The sequence below is a fragment of the Erinaceus europaeus genome, unplaced genomic scaffold, assembly GCF_950295315.1.
Source record: "Erinaceus europaeus unplaced genomic scaffold, mEriEur2.1 scaffold_1051, whole genome shotgun sequence".
NCBI lineage: Eukaryota > Metazoa > Chordata > Mammalia > Eulipotyphla > Erinaceidae > Erinaceus > Erinaceus europaeus.
Genome location: NW_026647350.1, coordinates 3,971 through 20,147, shown reverse-complemented (window position 1 = coordinate 20,147; position 16,177 = coordinate 3,971). Strand labels below are relative to the sequence as shown.

The 16,177-nt window shown below is 46.4% G+C and overlaps 1 protein-coding gene across 1 annotated transcript; it reads right to left on the bottom strand.

Moving 5' to 3' along the window:
- Positions 1-2,290: 2,290 nt before the first annotated feature.
- Positions 2,291-5,434, bottom strand: LOC132536315 (collagen alpha-1(XXV) chain-like). Its single transcript, XM_060183939.1, has 2 exons — positions 5,120-5,434; positions 2,291-3,771 (listed from the first exon to the last, which is right to left on the bottom strand). The coding sequence occupies exons 1-2, from the start codon at positions 5,420-5,422 to the stop codon at positions 3,679-3,681; spliced, it is 396 nt and encodes a 131-aa protein (XP_060039922.1). The 5' UTR covers positions 5,423-5,434; the 3' UTR covers positions 2,291-3,678.
- Positions 5,435-16,177: the final 10,743 nt, after the last annotated feature.

Genomic DNA, 16,177 nt, shown 5'->3' with positions numbered 1-16,177 from the left:
AGTTGAGACACCACCTCCAGTCTGTTCCACCAACAAGGGGACAGCTGAAGGGAGGAGAGGACTCCCTGGAGACTCATCAAGTGCAACCCTGAGTCTCCATTGCTACTGCCCTCAAAATCTGGAGCAGCGGCAGGGGGGACAGAGATCTAACCAGGAAATTCAGAAGACCACCTATACCTTGGTGGCATAGCTGTGGGGCTGTGAAAGTCTCTTTGCATAATAATCTGGATATCTCTGTCACACCCTGCCTTATCTCTTGGTCAGGAGTCAGCGATTAAGCTAAGATGCCTACTTATAGTTTAGAAGCCCTCAGACTCCCATAGTCTACAGAGAAGAAAAAAAAAAAAAAAGAGTCTTTTAAATCACTGAGCTCCAACTCAGGGATTAAAATACTATAGAAACAACTGTTAAACTTCCACCACTGTGAACCCTTTAATTACCTTACTTAGACACAAGTCAATACAGGCAATAGTGATCAGTAATTTGAAAAGTACTGAGAGAGGGAACTCATAACATAATATATAAAATGGGTAAACCAACAAGAAGAAATACTGGAGAAACGAACCAGGACAACAGTCCAGCTAAAAGCCCCCCAAAGGGTGAAGCACAAAATAACAAGTTCAACATTCAAACATTAACTAAGGAAATAATCACAGGAGTGAGTAAAGAGTTTGAAAGAACTGTAATCAGAAATACAGGAACAACAAATGAGACTCTGGAAGAAAACACTAACTATCTCAAGGTTATTAGAGAGCTGAAAGCTGAAATAGCTGAGCTAAGAACACAACTAGCTGAACAAGTTTTAAAAAATTTAAAGAATTTATTTATTTATGAGAAAGATAAGCTGAGAGAGAAAGAACCAAACATCACTCTGGTACATGTGCTGCCAGGGATTGAACTCAGGGCCTCATGGTTGAGAATCCAGTGCTTTATCTACTGTGCCACCTCCTGGACCACTTAAAAAATATCTTTACAAAAATTTTAACAAGTGAAGAGAAACCACTCCAAAGCATCCTCCTAGAAACTAGGAGGTAAACTTTAAAGATGTCCTTTCAGCTTTCTCCTGACTACAAGTCAGACCTCAATAATTTGTTTACATCAAATAACAAAACATGGCTAAATCCACCAGAAGCAGAACGCTGAGCTGTGGTTATCACTCACCGGCTCCGTGTTTTTACAAAACTCACCGAGAATCTTACTGACCAAGCACTAATTATTTTCCACACAATCATGAAAAGTAGCAAGTCCTGTACTAACTGTCATGAAGATTTCAGTGATCCCTACTACAGGCTGGTGAGGTTGTCACTATTTAATTACTGCATGCACACACACACACACACACACACACACACACACACAAAGTGTCTTCTTTGAATTTCAGACATCCAGGATCTTTTCCAACTGAAAATAGTCAGGAATGAAACCGACGATGAACTCTTTGTCTTCCTGCTGTCAAAATATATGTCATCTTAATTGAGCGGATAAGGCTTTGTTTTTGTTTTTATCTATTATCATCAGCAATAGAAGAACATGAATAACAAAGGTTTTATGATGCACAACCAGAAGTTGACATTTAAAATATCTTTAATGATTTTTATTATCTTTATTTATTTATTTATTGCATAGAGACAGCCAAAAGTCAAGAGGAAGGGGGAGGCAGAGAGGGAGAGAGACAGAGAGACATCTGTAGCCCTGCTTCACCACTTGTGAAGCTTTCCCCTCTGCAGGTGGGGACTGGGGGCTTAAACCCAGGTCCTTGTGCATTGTAACATGTGCGCTCAACCAGATGTGCCACCACCCGGCCCTACATTTAAAATTTCTTTCTTTCTTCTTTTTTAATTAATTAATTAATTTATTATTGGATAGAGACAGAGAGGAGAGGAGAGAGAGAGGGAGACAGAGAGACACCTGCAGCCCTGCTTCACCACCCGTGAAGCTTTCCCCCTGCAGGTGGGGACCAGGGGCTTGAACCCTGGTCCTTGTACAACGTAATATGTGTGCTCAACCAGGTGCACCACCACCTGGCCCCTCCCATTTTAATATTCCTAAGCATGGTTTCTGTTGTAGCTGTGTCAACACAAGGTATCATGAGAAATAAAAACACTCAGCCTGTCCATATGTGCAAACCTAAATACTCAGCGCAGAACACTGAGGGAAGAGCAAGCTTCCCAGTAAGCGATGCTGACAAGCAACAAAGATGCCCATTAATGTATGGACAACATTATCTGAAACAAAAAAAACCAAAACTCAACATTCTGAAGGAATCATGTTAAGTGAGATCAGGCAGAAAGACAAGGATGAAGGTGGGATGATCTCACTCTTGGATACAAATTGAGAAAACAAGAACAGAAGAGGGAAACACCAAGCAGAATGTGGAGTGGGTTTGTTGGATTGTACCAAAGTAAAGGATAATGGGAGGGGGGAGGAGTGGAGGCTTTCAAGTCCTTTTGGGGGAAGAAGACTTGGGTTGGGGGTGAAAGTGTTTTGCAAGAAAAACTGAGACATGTTACATGTACCAACAACTGATTTTACTGTAAACCACTAACCCCCCAATAAAAATAATTTATTTAAAAAAATTCAGCATTGATGTTGTCTGCCAATCACATCCATAGATGTTTTTTAAGACGTTTTTTGTCTTGTTTTATTTTTTTGTTTTTTTGTTTTATTGCTGTAGTTATTGTTATTGTTGGTGTCATCATTGTTGGCTAGGACAGAGAGAAATGGAGAGAGGAAGGGAAGACAGAGAAGGGGAGAGAAAGACAGACACCTGCAGACCTGCTTCACCGCCTGGGAAGCGACTCCCCTGCAGGTGGGGAGCCGGGGGCTCGAACCGGGATCCTTTCGCAGGTCCTTGCGCTTTGCACCACCTGCGCTTAACCTGCTGCGCTACCGCCGGGCTCCCAAATGTTTTTCTATGGGCATTTTCCAAGAGCCTCTGCATTGTTTGGATCTACAGGTGTCTTGCTAAACCCCAGAAATCTGCAGAGATTACCCAGTGGGGTTCACTCATCCATGCTTCTCTCCCCCATCCTGTAACACATGCTGTTCCCGTGAGTTGCAAAGAAAAAAAAAAAAGTTTTTTTAAAAATAAGAGCCTTTTGGAGCAGACATTGAGGATGTGATGTTTTATGATCAAGAGCTCAAGCAAACAACTCATTTCTTTCCAGTCCTCATATTTAGCTGGAGGAAAGGAGAGAGAAGCTTTTTGACAGAAAAGAATTGAGGCGGGAGAGGAAATTAGGGCAGTTTACTAAGACAGTCAGGCGTCCAAGAGTATATAGATAGAAACCTTTACTAAATCATGAGCCAGCAGGGATGTCAGGATCTAGTATGTCCCTTAGTCCTTTTCACTGGACATCAAAAGAATGGAACCAAATGGAAGATGTTTTCTTTCGGGTGGTGGGTTTAAAACCTTTATAATCAACCTGCCAGCAGTTTCCTTGGCGGTTAGATAGTCCTTAGCTACCCAACAACAACCCCAGGCCTGCTACTTAAAACACTGTTTGGAGTTTTCCTGGGTCATTCCTTAGGCTGAGACACATTGATTCTATTAACATCCACTGAGGTCTGCATTCTTTCCTTATGATTATTACAGGTTGATTTGACAGATGCCGGACTTTGGTTTGTTTTTTTTTTTTTCTGTTTTTTTTTTTTTCAAATGCTAGGAGGAAAACCTGGTTACATCCGTAGTTCCACTTTACCTGCTGGGCAGTTGCACTCTGAAGGTGCTTCTCTCGCGATTCTTATTTTAGCCATGTGTTCATAGGATTTCTGCAAGACAGAGAGAGAGAGAGAGAGAGAGAGAGAGAGATTAACAGTCATCTGTAAACAAGGCTGAGAGATGGCTTCCTTAGGGACGCTCAGGCCAGGTGCTTGACTTGCCAGCATTTGGAAAGGCTGCATAACTAACGCTCACATATATATTATGTTTGGGCTTTGGTAACAAAAGGTAACAGCACCCCCACTGCTTTAAAAAAAAAAAAAAAAAAGGAGGAGAAGAAGAAAATGACCTCTGACACGGTATCAAGACTGCAGACTGTGTGTATTATTATCTTCCTACATTCTTCAACCACCAGCACCCTGGCCCTGGCCCATCGGGTCAATGCAAAAAACCTGCCAGGCCCCCCCTGGTGCTGTTGTGGGTAAGCTCTGGGTTTCAGAAAGGTCCGATATTTGACACATGAAGGGTGGACATGTGGCCCTGCGAGAAGACAGCCCCTCTGGTGGGCAAGCAAGTACCAGAACACCTCCTAACCTTGGTCTGAAGCTGCCCCCCACCCCCTGCCCCGGTTTTGACAAACATAACAGATATTCCAAGGAGGTCTGGAAACTTGACATCAGGCTCAACCTGACGCTGTTGACTGGCTATGGAAGAAGGGCAAACGCTAGAAGAAGAAGAAGAACAGATATTCCTTTCAACTCTCACCTCGGGAGACCGCATTCATAAACCCCTCTGGCACTCAGTGTATCTTTTGCAAACACGAGAGCTACGATATATATATATTTTTTTTTTTTTCTTTAACCAGAGCACTGTTCAGCTCTGTCTAATGGTGGTGCAGGGGGAGGAGGGCTGAACCTGGGACTTTGGAGCCTTGGGCATGACAGTCTCTTCTTTGCATCACCATTATGCTATCCTGATTTATATATATATATAATATAACATGAAAACACCTCACGGATGGACACGACTGCTTAAAAAAAAAAAAAAAAAGCAAAGCACAGATGGGGGTGATTTCACTCTTCAGAATGAATGTCTATTAATATAAACCCCCATGGTCTTCACCTTCTCGAACAAAAAACAAAAACAAAACAAACAACAACAACAACAAAAAAAAAAAACAGATGAAGGCTAAAACAGATGTTATCTCTCCAAAGAATGTTCTCCCCCAGAAATCGGTCAGGATTCACATTCCACTCCATCCTTCCCCCCACCCCCAGCCAGCCAGCCCTGCGGACCCCCGGAGCATGCAGACCTGACAGACCAGGCGGGGAAGGGGGCAAGAGGGTGAGCAGAGGCCGAGGTGGCAGCCAGGGGAGGGCAGAGAGAGGGGGTGTCCCGGCCCAGGACGCCCCGGCTGAGGTGCTGCCCCTGCCCCCCGGCCCGGCCCGGCCCCCGCACCTGAGCCAGCAGTCGCTCCACTTTCTCCTGCACGGTCGCCTTGAGCTGGTCCAGGTACTGCGGCTGCCAGGGCACCGACAGCGGGTCCCCTTGGGCGGACTCCAGGGCGGCGATTCTGGCCTGGAGGCGGCTGGTCTTCACGCCCAGGTAGAGGCAGGCCAGCAGGGCGGCCGAGGCCAGCAGGGCGGCCAGGAGGGCTCCGGGGGACCCGCTGCGGGTGCATCGCCGCGCGGGGGTCCCCGCGTCCGGGGCGCCCGGCTCCCGGCCCCCGCCACCTTTCCCCGCCTGCTTCTTCGCCAGCATCGCGGAGCGTCACCGAGGGGGTCCCCGACCCTGGGACGGGGAGGGGTCCCCGGAGCAGGCCGGCGGCTGCCGCGGAAGTTCAGTTCGGGCGAGCGGCGGGGGGGGGGGGGGGGGGGGAGGTTGCAAGGAGTAGTTGTCGGGGGCGGGCGCGGGGGTCGGGTCTGCGGTGCAAAGTCGGGGGGGACCCCCGCCTCTCACACACACACACACACAGCCCCGGAGCAGGGCTGGAGCGCTCCCAGTGAGCGAGCCCCGGACCTGTTGCGTCCTGAGTTTGCCTCTCTCTCTCTCTCTCTCAGCAACTCCTCAGGCAATTAAAAAAAAAAAATCAAGAAGAAGAAGAAGAAGAAAGCGAGGTGAGGGGGTGCAGGAGCGAGCGACGACACAGCGCCCCCCAACCCCGGGAGTGGCGGCGCGCCAGCAGCTGCAAGACGCGGAGCTCCCGCCCCGGGTCGCCTCTAGCCGGAGTCTCCTCAGCCCCGGTGCGCTCGAGCCTTAAATACGCTCGGGATGAGGAGAGTGCACGCGCGCCGGGCCCGTGGCCGCCCGCCTCATTAGCATAATATATTCACCTTGGCCCGGCCCAGCCCGCCCACCCGCAGGGACCCCCCCAAAGGGGCGGGAGCCCTGGTGCAGCCCGCGGGAGGTCTTCATTAGCGTAATATATGCAGCGCGTTGTGATTGGAGGGGAGCTTGCAAGCGCCGCCCCTCTCCCGAGCCGAGTAGCCCGAGGAAGGGGCCTCCAGGCCGCCTCCGGGTCAGCGCGGGACTGGCTGTGCGCCACCCTGCGCAGCGCCCCCTCCCTCTCGGGGTGAGCGGTGCAGACGCGGCCTGCAGGCGGGAAGGTCCAGCTCTTCTGACCTTCATTTCAAAGCACCAACCACCTAGGAGGCAATTGTACCCGCCTCCGCAAGCCCCCTCCCTCGCCTGTCCCCTGGTCCCCAGGCTGCCACGGAGGTAGACCACCCCCGGTCCCCGTCTCCCCCCACTTCCAGGTTCTTCCCGGGGCCAGCCCTGCTGCAGAATCCCAGACCAGGGGAAGTTTCCCTCCCCTCCCCCGGTTTCCTTCTGTCTTGGCGGGACTGAGGCTCCTCCCAGCTCCCTGGTCCAGCTCTGAATCTGGGTGCTAATGCATTTTCCTGATCTCCCAGATTTGTGGGCTTGCACACACACAAAAAAAAAGTGGGAGAACTTTTGGGTGCACACAGGTCTTTGAAGAATAACCTCTGCTCTTCCTACCTGACTCCACTGGTGCTCACCCTAAGTCAAAAAACCAGATCTTCAGGGTCTTTGATGGGACTTTTGAAAGTTGGTAACTATCCATAGTAGCATTCTACACGAATAGGCCTGGAAGCTCTCATTCCACAAAGTTCCTTCTTTTTAAAAAAAATATTTAATTATTTATTTATTCCTTTTTGTTGCCCTTGTTTTTTATTGTTGTAGCTATTATTGATGTCGTCGTTGCCGGATAGGATAGAGAGAAATGGAGAGAGGAGGGGAAGACAGAGAGGGGGTGAGAAAGACAGACACCTGCAGACCTGCTTCACTGCCTGTTCTTCTTCTTCTAGCGTTTGCCCTTCTTCCATAGCCAGTCAACAGCGTCAGGTTGAGCCTGATGTAAAGTTTCGAGACCTCCTTTGAATCTGGAAAGGTGGCAGTCGTTGACTATGTGGGTCATTGTCTGTAGAAGAAGAAGACTGACTGTGAAGCGAACTCCCCCTACAGCCGGGGGCTCGAACCAGGATCCTTAGGCCGGTCCTTGTGCTTTGCGCCACATGCGCTTAATCTGCTGCGCTACCGCCTGACTCCCTAGAAAGTTCCTTCTTTTCTCCTCCTTTCCATAGAGAAATTTGTTTTTTTAAATAATTTTGAATTTTCATTTCCAGTTTAAGTCTCATACCAGACTTTCTGTTTAGATTTTTTAAATATTTTTTGTTCCCCTCCCCTTTTAAAAATATTTTTTGTATTTATTTATTTTCCCTTTTTTGCCCTTGTTTTATTGTTGTTGTAGTTATTATTGTCGTTCTTGGATAGGACAGAGAGAAATGGAGAAAGGAGGGGAAAACAGAGAGGAGGAGAGAAAGACGGACACCTGCAGACCTGCTTCACCGCTTGTGAAGGAACTCCCCTGCAGGTGGGGAGCCGGGGGCTCGAACCAGGATCCTTACGCCCATCGTTGGCTTTGCGTGCCACGTGCGCTTAACCCGCTGCGCTACCGCCGCACTCCCAAAATATTTATTTATTCCCTTTTGTTGCCCTCATTGTTTTATAGTTGTAGTTATTGTTATTGTTATTGATGTCATCGATGTTGGATAGGACAGAGAGAAATGGAGAGAGGAGGAAAAGATAGAGAGGGAAAAAGACAGACACCTGCTTCATGATACAGTTTCTTTTGACATTTTTTTCTTTATTGGGGGATTGTTTTACAGAAGCCAGTAAACACAATAGCTGTACATGCATAACATCTCTCAGTTTTCCATATAACAATACAACCCTGTGTTTGTTTGTTTGTTTGTTTTAATCATGTTGACCTCAGGCAGTTCTCACTGCCCTCAGATCAACCAAAGGCTAACTTGATTTTTCACCAACGTGAACGGCTATCCCTGAGTTTAAGCTGAATGTTTTGATAGCTATTGATAGAGGACACCAGAATGAAAATTAACAAATTAAAACTTCACTGGGTTTTGCTCTAAACTCAAAAACGTGGCTTCTTAGATTTGTGTTACATGTCAGTTCTCAAGGATGGTAACAAACAGTATCAAAGAAAAGACAAAATTGGATTTGGGGACCTGACCCCACTACATCCCAAACCACTGGCATCACCAGGATGTTTTAACAAGGCTCCTTTTGCTGTGATGTCTCCTAAAGGTTGGACCCTACTGGTCTAACTCCTTTCAATGTATTTTTTAAATCATCATCATCATCATCACCTCCTCCTCCTCCTCCTCCTCCTTCTTCTTCTCCTTCTTCTCCTCCTCCTCCTCCTTCTTCTCCCTCTTCCTCTTCTTCCTTCTTCTTCTTTTTCCTCTTCTTCTTTTTACTTTTTCACTTTAACTTTGTAAGCCAGTGAGTCAAGTAAGAAATTCTTAGCTTCATTTTAATGAGATGGTTTCCAAGTCATGATTAAATATGATTTCACATGCTTCCAGTGTTAGGACCCCAGAAATGGGTACAGACTTTTCTTTTGTAAATTGAAAAAAAAAATGATGATGTTTTTTTTTTTCCATTTAATTTATTTACTAGACAGAGAGAAAACAAAAGGGGAGGGGGAGAGACAGAGAGGCACCTGCAGCACTGCTCTGCAAAGCTTTCCCCCTGTAGGTGAGAATGGGGCTTGAACCCAGAACCTTGTACATTACATTTCCACTCAAGCTGGTGCACCAGCACCTGGTTTCTACTGTCAGTACAGGCTTCTACTGTCAGTTCTTTCTGATGCCCCAGTCACTTCTCCAGTCATGGCTGAGAGTCCTTCATCTTCTCTCTGCCAGGCCTCTGATGTTGGACAGAGCTCCTTGGACTCTGTCTGAGGTCCTCTGTCCTCTCACTGTGTCCACCGTCCTTACACGAGGGAGCTGGGAATCTGTACTGCCTTTGCAGACCTCTGTCCAGAACCTCACACTCACGCTGCCAGTTACCAGCTACCGTCTGGAATGTCCCAGGGGTGATGCCAACATAACCCTTACACCCTACTCGTCTCTCCTTATGCTGATTTTGGTAAATGGAACTCCCATCTGTCCTTTGTCCCCGTGGCTGAACACCTCTTTATAACCTTGGGCTTCTCTCTTCCCTCCTTTCCCCATCTACCTGAATGCCTGAAGCACTTCCAGTGTGCTTGAGGGCAGGTTTGCACATCTTTTTTTTTTTCCTTTATTTACTATACATTTAATGAAGACAGAGACCTTGTATTTGCTTATCAGGTGATACACAATAATTATAGTAAACATCATATAGTTATTTAATAAATTTTGATTGAGTGAATTACTTAAATATTGCTTTCTTTTCATGAGGTGAATACTACTTTATGAGATCAGAGATTAAGTCTTTACTGCCAGTCTATCTTGGCGTTACTCTCGATTGCACTCTGTCATTTCACGAACATCTCATAAAAACTGCAGCAAAGGTGGGCGCGAGGAATAACATCATTGCAAGACTGGCCAGCTCCTCATGGGGCGCGAGCGCTTCCACACTACGATCATCATCTCTGGCATTATGCTATTCCACTGCAGAATACTGTGCCCCAGGATGGTTCCGTAGCCCCCATGTCCACTTGGTTGACTCCAAATTATATTCCTCCATGAGGATAATTTCTGGAACCATCCGTTCCACCCTGGTTCCATGGCTGCCAGTTCTTAGCAATATCGCCCTGCCAGATATTCGTCGGGATGCGGCATCATCTAAGTTCATTTCCCACGTCTACGCTCGACCAGACCTGCCAATCTACGCGGATATCTTCGCCCACCCTGTCCAACGCTTGACGTCTCGTCATCCAATCTGGTCCCCTAAGCCTACACTGAACTTCTCTGTTCCAGACTCTGGGAAACAGAGTTGGCAGTCAGCTGAGGTCAAGAACAAACATCTCATCACAGACCCCTGCAAGCGTCAACCCGGCTTTGACCTAGCACATTATGATTGGGCCCTCCTCAATCGCTATCGAACAGGCCATGGTGCACTGCTATGTTCCACCGCTGGGGAGCCAGAGATGACCCGAACTGCCCCTGCGGCTCCAGACAGACTATGACCCACATAGTCAACGACGGCCACCTCTCCAGATTCAAAGGAGGTCTCGAAACTTGACATCAGGCTCAACCTGACGCTGTTGACTGGCTACTGAAGAAGGGCAAACGCTAGAAGAAGAAGAATTTATTTATTTTTCTTTTAATTTGTTCTACTTAAAATGTTTTTTTAATTTTTTATTTCTTTATTGGGGAATTAATGTTTTACATTCAACAGTAAATACAATAGTTTGTACATGCATAACATTCCTCATTTTCCCATTTAACAATACAACCCCCACTATGTCATTTATCATCCTACATGGACCTGTATTCTCCCCACCCACCCACTCCCACCCCAGAGTCTTTTACTTTGGTGCGATATGCCAATTATATTTCAGGTTCTACTTGTGTTTTCGTTTCTGATCTTGTTTGCACATCTTAAGAGTCACCACCTGGTGGCTGTCATCCTGCCTGCCTCTGGGATCACCTCCTCCTCTCACTCCCCATGCCAGTGTTGCTGGTTTGAAAGCAATGAGCCACAGAGCATGCAGGACTTTCCCCTGGGGTGAGCCATCTCTCTAGAGAAATTTCAGTGGAGATGCCATTTTCTGTGCAGGCAAGAGCATGTTTTTATCCCACGCTTTGTGCAGATCAGCTTTGAAAGGTGCATTAACAACTCGTACAAGCTCTCAGATAGTCTGATCTTAGAGGGGGGAGCTGGAGTTTTGTCGACTTGGAAGTGTTAGCCAGAGGATTAGCATTGCTTTGTGTCGTTGGTGAACCTAATACCTCAGGAATGCATGGACCCTCAGCATGGAGATTTCAGAACCTAGGAGATTCTGTGCACTGATCATGCAGGGATCATGAAAGCTGTGGGGAGCTGACCCCTGTTATTCTGTAGATCCATCAGAGCACAGTTGTTTTGCTTCCGATGTGAAGAAGTCAAAAAAAAAAAAAGTAAAAATAGCACTAAACATGGCACAGCTAACTAACTGACTTCAGTGTAGCTGAGGCTCTGTCAATAGTCAAGAATGATGAGCAGCTGGTCCTGAAGAGGTGTGTCATTGTCATAAAACATAATGTAAAGATGCCCTAAAGAGTGGCCTGGGAGGTGGTGCAGTGGATAAAGCATTGCACTCTCAAGCATGGGGTCCTGAGTTTGATTCCCAGCAGCACAAGTACCAAAGTTATACCTGGTTCTCTCTCTCTCTCTCTCTCTCTCTCTCTCCTCCTATCCCTCTCATAAATAAATAAATTTTTTTTTTTTTTTTTACAGTAAATACTGTTTATTGCAGACTTTCCAGCTGACTCGTGAAAAAGGCACTATGAAAGTTGATGAATCTAGATGATCTCTCTAAATGGATTTATGTTAAAATATACACCATTCTGATAAATAAATTATTTTTTAAAGATGCCCAAGCTCTAATTTCCAGACTGCACATGGAGAATGGTCCTTGGCTTCCTAGAAATGAATTTTCAGGAGTCAGGCGGTGGCGCAGCAGGTTAAGCGCTCTTGGCTCAAAGTGCAAGGGCTGGAGTAAGGATCCCGGTTCAAGCCCTTGGCTCCCCACCTGCAGGGGAGTCCATTCACAGGCTGTGAAGCAGGTATGCAGGTGTCTTTCTCTCCCCCTCCTCTCTCCATTCCTCTCTGTCCTATCCAACAATGATGACATCAATAACAACAATAATAACAATAAAACAACAAGGGCAACAAAAGGAAATAAATAAATAAATATTTTTAAAAAGAAAAAAGAAAGGGCCGGGTGGTGGCACACCTGGTTGAGCACACATATTACAATGTGCAACGACCCAGGTTCGAGCCCCCACCTGCAGGGGGAAAGCTTCACAAGTGGTGAAGCAGTGTTGCAGGTGTCTCTCTGACTCTCACCCTCTCTACCCCTCCCTCCCCTCTCAATTTCTGACTGTCTCTATCTATCCAATAAATAAATAAAGATAATGAAAAAATTTTAAAAAAGAAAAAAAGAAATAAATTTTTAGGTGTGACTAAAGTAAAGATCTTTATGTGGGGGCTGGTTATTTTTTAATTTTATTAGTGATTTAATAATTATTAAAATATTTTGAGATAACAGGGATCAACCTGCCAACTCCCATGTCCAGTGGAGAAGCTATTATAGAAGCTAGAACTCCCACCTTCTGCACCCAATAGAGAATTTTGGTCCATACTCCCAGAGTGATAAAGAAGAGGGAAGTTTCCAGGGCTAGATGGTGGTGTACCTGGTTGAACACACGTTACAGTGTGCAAGGACCTGGGTTCGAGTCCCCAGTCCCCACCTGCGGTGAGAAAGCTTCACAAGTAGTGAAGCAGGGCTGCAGGTGTCTCTGTCTGTCTCTATCCTTATCTCCCCATTCTTCTCAATTTCTGGCTCTCTATCAAATAAAGATAATTTTAAAAACCTTAAAAAAAAAGAATAGGGAAGCTTCCAATGGAGAGGATGGGACATGGAACTCTGGTGTGTGTGTGTGTGGGGGGGGTATTTTTGATTATGTGGGGGATGACCAAGATGACCCTGGGGTTCCTTATAAGAGGGAGACAGGGGGTGGGCTGGCACAAAATCCCACTTTATTTTTTTTTTCAAACAGCTCCCATATTTACTATTACTGAGTCAGGAAATGGTAAGAGATACAGGACAGAGTGGGTTCCCAATCAAGTGTGCTAGACAATGGTGCTGCGCTCAAAATGTTAGCCGTCTGTGCATGTCTTAGAGGAATCCTTACAGACCCAGCTGTGTTCTTGTCCAGTGTCTCCTGCTGGAGTTGTTACCTCATCTTCCTACCAGTTTTCAACGGAATCCACTGAGGAATGGGACGGTTCTGCTTTTGCTTCTTAGCCAGGAAGCGCACTTGATTCTGCAAGTCTTGTGGGAAGACGTGACGAGGGCCAAGAGGCCACTTTCATAGTGAACCTGCCTTGCCAGTGTACTTGCCCAGGTTTGAGTCCAGTACCCACCCCACTGGAGGATGCTTTGGTATTCTCGTCCCCCAAGTTACCTCAGCTGTGAAGCCTCAACAATGATGAGAGAGAGAGAGAGAGACAGAGATGGGAAGTGTATGTCTGTGAGAAGAGATGTCAGGGCAGAAGCCTCAACAATGATGAGAGAGAGAGAGAGACAGAGATGGGAAGTGTATGTCTGTGAGAAGAGATGTGAGGGCAGAAGCCTCAACAATGATGAGAGAGAGAGAGAGACAGAGATGGGAAGTGTATGTCTGTGAGAAGAGATGTCAGGGCAGAAGCAGAGTGACGTGAACACTGGCCCTGAAGATAGAAGTTTCTAGAATCTGAAAAATACCAAGAAATGAATTCTGTCCTAGAGCTTCCAGAAGAAATGTAGGTTCCAACTGGGGAATGTGATGCATGAACAAACTATTGTATTTACTATTGAATGTAAAACATTAATTCCCCAATAAAGAAATTAAAAAAAAAAAAAGAAATGTAGGTTCCCCGGCCCTTGGAATTTTTTTTTTTTTTTGGACCTCTGGCCATCAGAACTAGAATTACTACATTAGTGTGAGGGAAAGCCCTGTGTTAGTGCTCACTTATTATAATAGCACGAGGAACCTACTAGAATCACAGTTGCACAAGAAAAAAAAAAAAAACAGCTACAGCAGCATAAATAGTCCTGGGACTATCCTAGCGAATGTTCCAGAACTGTAACAGACTCCCTGTGTTAGATGTGTGTGCATTCTTACTAGGGTCTCCTTTGGGAAAGACGTGCCTTCTCCCATATCATGTTAAGTTAGAATCCCTTTGAGGGGGGGCATGTGAAACTAGATAAGATACATCCTGTTTCTTTGATGCTTCCTATTGGTGCACCCAAAAACAATAAAACAGCCACTCTGTCCACTTGCCAGGATCCTGACCCAGGAGTTAGCATTCTGCTAGCACTACACTGCCAGTCTCTACATCCTAAGGGGAAAAGAAAATAAAGACTTCCGTAGCCTGGTAGCTGACATTCAGGTAGACTAAAACTGGGAAGATGGTGTCAGTCATTGAAACATACCTGAAATATAGTCCCTAGCGTCTTCTCACCCAAAGACCCCTAATTTCACCTGCTGTATTCTTCCCTTTGGGTTCCTGTTTATTAAACAACTTTTCTTGCTTTATATCTTAAAAAAAAATTTTATTATCTTTATTTATTGTATAGAGACAGGTAGATATTGAGAGGGAAGGGGAAGATAGAGGGAGAGAGACAGAGAGAAACCTGCAGCACTGCTTCACCACTCTGAAAGCTTTCCCCCTGCAGATGGCAACTGGAGGCTCGAACCCATATCCTTGTGCAATGTAGCATGTGCGTTCAACCAGGTGCACCACCACTCAGCCCCTCCTGCTTTATATCTTACAGCCTTTCAGCTACCAAGTTGCAGATGTTACCATGATTCCATCCTGATTTCCCTGGGCAGAGGACCTCACCCATGTGTCCTGGAACCTTCCCTTCCCAGAACCCTGCCCCACTAGGGAAAGACAGAGACAGGCTGGGGGGTGTGGATCCACCTGCTAAGGTCCATGTTCAACAGAGAATAAATTACATACTTCCACTTTCTTCTGCACCTCCCCCAAAAATTTGGTCCATATTCCCAGAGGGATAAAGAACAGGGAAGTTTCCAGTGGAGGGGATGGAGCATGGAACCCTGGTGGTGGGAACTGTGTGGGATTATACCCGTTATTTAACAGTTTTGTTCATCATTATTAAATCACTAGTAAAAATAAATAAATAAATAAAGACTTCGACACATGGCTGAAAGCTAAGGTGAGGAGGAAGGTGCTCCAGAAGAAAAGAAGGCAGAGAAAAGGAACTTTGCTACGTAGGTCCAAGTGTTAATTTTGTTAAGGCATATCCCACTATTATGTCACTCCAAGACGCTGGTGGAGAAGAGGACAGATAACATGGAGATGAACTAACATGGAGAACACTGATGACTTACATGTATTTAGAAAGATTATCTGGGAACGGGTGATGGTGCACCTGGTTAGCGCACATGTTACAATGCACAAGGACCTGGGTTTGAGCCCCCGGTCCCCACCTGCAGGGGGAAAGCTTTGCAAGTAGTTCTTCTTCTTCTTCTAGCGTTTGCCCTTCTTCCGTAGCCAGTCAACAGCGTCAGGTTGAGCCTGATGTCAAGTTTCGAGACCTCCTTTGAATCTGGAGAGGTGGCCGTCGTTGACTATGTGGGTCATAGTCTGTCTGGAGCCGCAGGGGCAGTTCGGGTCGTCTCTGGCTCCCCAGCGGTGGAGCATAGCAGCGCACCGGCCATGGCCTGTTCGATAGCGATTGAGGAGGGCCCGATCATAATGTGCTAGGTCAAAGCCGGGTTGACGCTCGCAGGGGTCTGTGATGGGGTGTTTGTTCTTTACCTCAGCTGACTGCCAACTCTGTTTCCAAGAGTCTGGAACAGAGAAGTTCAGTGTAGGCGTAGGGGACCAGATTGGGTGACGAGACGTCAAGCGTTGGACAGGGTGGGCGAAGATATCTGCGTAGATTGGCAGGTCTGGTCGAGCGTAGACGTGGGAAATGAACTTAGATGATGCCGCGTCCCTTCGAATATCTGGCGGGTTGATGCTGCTAAGAACTGGCAGCCATGGAACCGGGGTGGAACGGATGGTTCCAGAAATTATCCTCATGGAGGAATATAATTTGGAATCGACCAAGTGGACATGGGGGCTACGGAACCATCCTGGGGCACAGTATTCTGCAGTGGAATAGCATAATGCCAGAGATGATGATCGTAGTGTGGAAGCGCTTGCGCCCCATGAGGAGCTGGCCAGTCTTGCAATGATGTGATTCCTCGCGCCCACCTTTGCAAGCAGTGAAGCAATGTTACAGGTGTGACAGTGTCTCTCTGTCTCTCTCTACCTTCCTATCAATCTCTGGCTGTCTCTATCCAATAAATGAAGATAGTAAACAAACAAACAAAAAAATTCCCCAACACTTCATCTGCACTACTCCAGCCTTTAGGTCCATGATTGCTCAACAACTTGTTTGGCTTTGTATGTTAAGTCTTTTCAGCCACCAGTTTCCAGATG